This window comes from Rhagoletis pomonella, unplaced genomic scaffold (assembly GCF_013731165.1).
Source record: "Rhagoletis pomonella isolate Grant_MI unplaced genomic scaffold, Rhpom_1.0 Rhpom_scaffold_00007, whole genome shotgun sequence".
NCBI lineage: Eukaryota > Metazoa > Arthropoda > Insecta > Diptera > Tephritidae > Rhagoletis > Rhagoletis pomonella.
This window is the reverse complement of record NW_023458561.1, coordinates 11,283,505-11,289,504: the sequence shown is the minus strand read 5'-3', so window position 1 is coordinate 11,289,504 and position 6,000 is coordinate 11,283,505. Positions and strand designations below refer to the sequence as shown.

Sequence of the window (6,000 nt, the reverse complement as noted above, 5' to 3'; positions counted from 1 at the left end):
TTTCTATTGTCATTACCAGTGTAATATCTTTTTTATTCTTTAAAATTGCAGACATTCCCATGCCATCGATATCGATCCGTTTCCGTTTTGTCAGTTTCTATTACTATATGGCTTCCTTCGTTGCAAATGCATATATACATACATATGTATGTACTGAGATACATCTTTATGACATATTTACATATGTAAGTTCATTTAAAGTATGTAAATGTTTGCATTAATACTCGCAAGAATGCATACTTGTTCATGTACAAATGGTGCAAGTAAATCTTTTACATAAAAACTAATTATACTCCTGTCTTATTATATTTACATATAAACATATTGTAAATTATGTACTTGCTTGATTCAGAATTACTAAACTTTAAATTATTTATTTTAAGTGACTTGTAGAGTCCAACTATTATAGCAACTTTTGTAAGACTTATGGCATAGAGAAAGAACAAAGCGGTAATTTTTCTTCCAGCCCTTAGCTCAGTTGTATAAATACAATTAACTAACAGTTAAGCCCTGCTAGACAATCAATAATCAATAGGTATGTATGTGCAAGTATCTTCCACGTTCGACACATTCGCGTCAGAGAAATAGAAAAAGTCTAGCAAATGAAACAAGTCAGTCAGTCCAAGCGGTTTACGAATCAGTTTAGGCGCGATTTTCATTTGGGTAGTTCGAGCTCGTTCGCGGGACCTTCTAAGTTTTTCTTTCTTTACATATGTATAAAGCAAATGCAATGCACTTTTAACGACTGGAAATTTTTTTAAGTACTTACTTCAAATATAATTTTTAAATACAATTTTACGGTAAAAAGTAACTAAATTTTATATCAAGCCTTGAATATTTCAAAATGGTGCAAATAAATGCTGGCAGTGGTGGTAAGTGGAACTTAATTGTCTGTCGTAAAAACAGATAGATATGTAAAATATTTGCGAACTCTAAAAAGCGTTCATATTTTATCAATATAATATTTTATTGAGTCGAAAAAATACAAAAAATCTAAAACAACAAGGACGAAAGTGCGATCTGTTGATCTGTAAAATTACAGTTGATGTGAGCATTACTATCTTGGCTAATAAATTGTATGTGACGGCACAATCTTTTTTTAAGTAATGCGTGTTATGTATTTAATAAACAGTGAAAACTATGAGCTATATATTTAGGAATACTAATGTTTTCAGGATTTAAGTCATCGAAATCGAGTTCCCTTGCCGAGTGGATATGTGTGACTACGAGTATTATTCTAGTGACCCTGAGCTCAATGGCAAGGCCAACTTCTGAGAACATTTATGGAACATATGGGGATATCCTTCGTAACGGGCGCGACACTCGCACGCGTTTAACAAAGATTAAAATACGAAAAAAGAGTACACAGTAGGGCTGCCAGATATCTCTGTTGCCAAACCGGGACACTTTAGGGAGGGCCTCTTAAACTTTGTGCTAAACTCGGGAAAATTCAATAAATTTTCGTAAAAATTTGCAACATTCTAATCAAACTTTTTATAAAAATTTTTAAAATGAAGTTTTCCAGCCCTTTAAATTTTAGTTGATTTTTGGTATTGTTTTTACTGAGAGTTTCTTCCATACAAACTATGTTCGATAATTCTTTTTATATTAAAGACACTGTCAGCAAAAAAAAATAAATGCTAAAAATCAACGAAATTTGCTGGCAACTTCAGACTTGCACTTTATTAATTGGCTCAAAATCTACATTTTCAAAATTTTTCTAAAAGATCTGATTAGAAATTGTGATCTGATGAAAGAGCCTCCGAGCCAATAATTTTTTACGGCACTGTACGTACTTATAAGTCTAAAAAAAATTTAAGTACAAGATAACATTAAAATATCAGTAATATTTTTCGTTGCTGTGAACTTGTTTCAAAACTTCTGTCTTTTCCTTAATATAATTCAACTATTGCTTGTGCAAAGTTCAACTATCTCGAAATGTAACTATTTCACAAATTAAACCGGTGCACTGAGAGAAAGAAACTTAGAATTAAAAAAGCGTGCTAAATTAAAAAAAAATACGCATATGAAAGAGCACCAACCCAACTCGTAATACATTTAAGTATACAAATTTTTGGTATTTAATAATAATAATAATAGATTGGCGTTTACACATAAGTTAGTGTTTGGCCGAGCTTCTCCTCTGATTTGTGGCGTGCGCCTTGATGTTGTCACACAAAGCGGAAGGACCTACAGTTTTACGCCGACTCCGAACGGCGATTGTATTTTTATGATAAGCTGTTTTTCATGGCAGAAATACCTTTTTTCTATATTTTTTTGCGATGTTGCTTTGACCAGGGTTTGAACCCAGGCGTTGGGGAGTGGAAGCGCGCACTGCTTACCACTACACCACAGCGGCCGACCAGTATTTAGTATAGAAATATTCAATTCAAATACGCCCATATTAAATTGAAGCGATTTGCAATTACCGATTGCCTTTTAATAATTAATTTAAAAAAATGCTGGTTGTAATGGGAATTGAACCTTGACCCTCTGGAAATTAGCAAATTGTGGCAAGCATCTTCGCGCACTCAGCTACAGCATTGTAAATGTGCATTTAAATGTTAAGTTTGAATCAACACCGCGCGTGCGTGTTATTAAACTATTATTTTTAAATACGAACATTTTTAAACTGCATACTTTGACAGATCATATCTCCGAAAAAAAAATTCCTCGAACACGTGTTAGCTCATTTCATCTATAGAACCCACAGAAAAAATTTTATGCGAATCGGAGACATGAAATAATTTTTTTTACGAAATCCGTCCGACTTAAAAAAGAATGGCTCATATGTAAGAGAGCAGTTTTCTTAAAAATAATAAAAATAATGCCACTGAAACAAACTTCAGCGATAGTTTAAAGGTGAGACCCTCAATGGCTAGAGGCGTCACCTGTGTGTAATTTTTCATACATACAGTGGTGGAAAAATAAATAAGGACACGACATTTTAACAAATTTTTCCTATTTGTCATTTGTTTATTTAATATTTATTATTTTTTTATAAAAGTATATCTAACAAAAAAACATATAAATTCATATTTCAAACTTTGTGCAAAAATTATAAAAATTCTTCAAACTTGCACTAACTATCAAACTATCTGTCTGCTGTTGGCCCATAATATACTCGGGAAAGGTATGGGAAAAGGTGATAAAGTTTTGTCAAAATATGTTGCCAAAATTTGTTGTGAAAATATGACATAGCGAAAACCAGTCTAAAGCTGCATTTGCGTGACTCGATTTTCCAGGCGATACATTTCCACAGGAAACAAAAGTTGAACGAGTGCAATGAATTTTCTGTGTTTAAATTCTGATATTATTTACGGCGACTTCGATTCTTCCAAAAAATGTTGTTCATTCACAGTGCAAAATGTGTTTGATGTTACACTCAAACCTGTAAACGGATATGTCTTTACCTTCTTCTCCTTGTCCAGCTCACGCATTTCATAATATCAGGGTTCGGAAATTCTCACTCACATTCTCTCACCTTCGCGTTCGATAATATTCCAAATGAATTTTTGCATTCTTTTATCGCGAGTGAAAAATGCAAACAAATTTATCATCTCTCACATTCGGAATGCGATCGACAAAAAAATTGCCGCTGCTTTTCATTCGCGATCGAAAAAAGCAAAGAAATTTCCTCTCACTCGAATATGAGAAGCCCGAGCATAGTCGATTTCGGCCTCTCATAAATGAGAAAAACGATGCAAATAAATTATTATACGTGGGCACGATTGAGAGAAATAGAGATTGCGCCCACGACGCAAACCTGGCGAAAAAGAGGAAGCAGTTCTACCGGCGAAGAGATGCATTAAACACCAAATTGAGCTTTGTGCTATGTGTGTGAGCTATGAGCTTCTACATGGAACCATTTTGGCCTTTCCTTGGGGAATTGTAGCAGGTACATTTCCATGGTGAATGTAGACAGTTGCTGGTTTAGTTTGCTGGCAATAGCATACATAGTCCCCTTTCAGACACGTCAGGTCTTGCTTTCAAGTCTGCTCGTTCGTTGGCGAAGGAGGTGGAAAGAGAGGGGAAGAGTACAGATACCTCCGTACCGTCAATTCGTCTCAAGTTTTCTTGTTCTCTTTTGATCTTTTCTTTGCTTCCCATTAAAGATCCAAGGACTTGAATTCAATAAAACTTGACGCGTGTGGAAGCAAAGAGAAAACACAAAAGAGAATGCGATAAAAATTGCTTTCAAGACTTGACGTGTCTGAAAGGGAACACACAAAAGCAGTTTCTACAGTAAATAGATACCTATTTATTTTTGTTAGTACCTGTTTCTTTTTAGTGCTGGTATGAGGTAATGCACCAGTGGATAAGGTCGCCAGGCGCTAACTCAAGCGGCATCTTACCGCGCTGTTACGTACCTAATACTAAACAGTGCCCAAATCATTATACATTTAAAAGTTCAGCTTAAATGATGTTTTACTTACATAGAGTATTTATTTCCAAAGAAGCCACACTCATGCATCCTCTCGGAAATGGGAAAAAAGTCATCAAATAAAAGCTGGGGAGTCAACAGCTGTGGAGTTTATGGTGGTTGGCTACCGTCCACAAATACAAATATGCACTCTGCATGGCTTTTTACAATGGCGAGTCCAAAAATTCACTTTACTGCACACCTTCCTTTTGGTCTACATGAAATTGCAAACACTGTTAATATATCCATTTTTTCATGAGCTAAAAATCGTAGTTACCTAAAGGGCTGCATGTCCAAAATTATTGCAAAATTTGCTTCCTGCAAAATTGGGCCATGTAATATTAAAATTAACACATTTTTCTGCATTGTTTACATATTTTTATATGCGTTTTGGCATTTCTCTTTCACAATAGCACCAAGATGACGTCACGCAAAAATTACGCTCTCTCATTGGCGCAATCTTGTATTCTATCCGGAGTGTCCACATGTGGCGATTTCGGGCCAATTTGGCGATTTTTTTTGGATATTTGCGCGTAGAAATTAAGGAAATCGCCATTGGAGATTTTTGGCGATTTTTTCACTTCAAATAAATTTATTCCAACTATAAAAATATACAAAACATGGTTTTCCACGATAATTTTAGCGAAGAGGCTAATGAACTGCGTGATAAACTTGACTTAAGAAGCATATTAAAAGACTGTTTAATCACCCTAATCGAAGAACTTTTGAAACGAGTACCTAATCAATTAAATACTTTTAAAAAAGCTTTGATTTTATCACCAGAAAAGTGTGTGAATCACAAGAGGGCGAGTTTCAGGGACATGCCAATTCACTATTTGACTTTGAAGGAAAGAAAAGCAGCGGAAACTGAATATTTACATCTTTTAACTTTCCCATAGAATAACTTCTTTCAGAACCATTCCATCCGTCTCTGAATAATTTTGGATAATTGCTTACGGAGTGAAAACCGCAACAGGCAATAAAATGTTTGGAAATATAAGTAAATTCATATTATTATCCTTGCCGCACTCACATGCTTTGTTGAGCGCGTTTTTTCCGTAATGAATTCAACAAAAACTAAGATTCGAAATAGGATGAGGTTGGAAAGCCTTAATTCAATAGTTCGAATAAAGTGTCATATGAAGGCTAATAGTTTCTGCTGTAAAACGTTTCCAATATCAAACAGTATGTTATCAAGGTTGAATAGCTCAATATATGGCAACAGAAATGTATGTAAATCATTCAGACACTGTAGGTGATTTTTAAGAAATTGTGGAAATAGCAGATCTCGCCTTATTATAGGTTTTTATTTAATGTTTAGCGCCGTGCTCTTAAAAGCGGATTGTGCGATTAATCAATCAATATGAGTTATAATAAATTTAATAATTGCGCAGTCCTATTGCAAAATGTGTTGAAACCAATATTTTTAAAAAGTATGCGTATTGTTTGTACATCACTATTATCTAAGTGATTTATGTTTTTTACTATTACCCTCTGAAGGTACTATATTCGTCTTTGGTTTTAAAAACTATATTATAACAAGATCTCATTTATAAAACAAAATATTTGTTACATCG

At 34.3% G+C, this 6,000-nt stretch overlaps 1 protein-coding gene across 1 annotated transcript in view; it reads left to right on the top strand.

The window, feature by feature from the left end:
* Positions 1-616: 616 nt before the first annotated feature.
* The window catches only part of LOC118742315 (inactivation-no-after-potential D protein), a gene marked incomplete at its 3' end in the record, with an annotated part of 121,807 nt that continues 116,423 nt past the window's right edge, over positions 617-6,000 (top strand). The window contains 1 exon segment of the mRNA XM_036474299.1: positions 617-872. Within this exon segment, the coding sequence (XP_036330192.1) occupies positions 845-872 (28 nt within the window).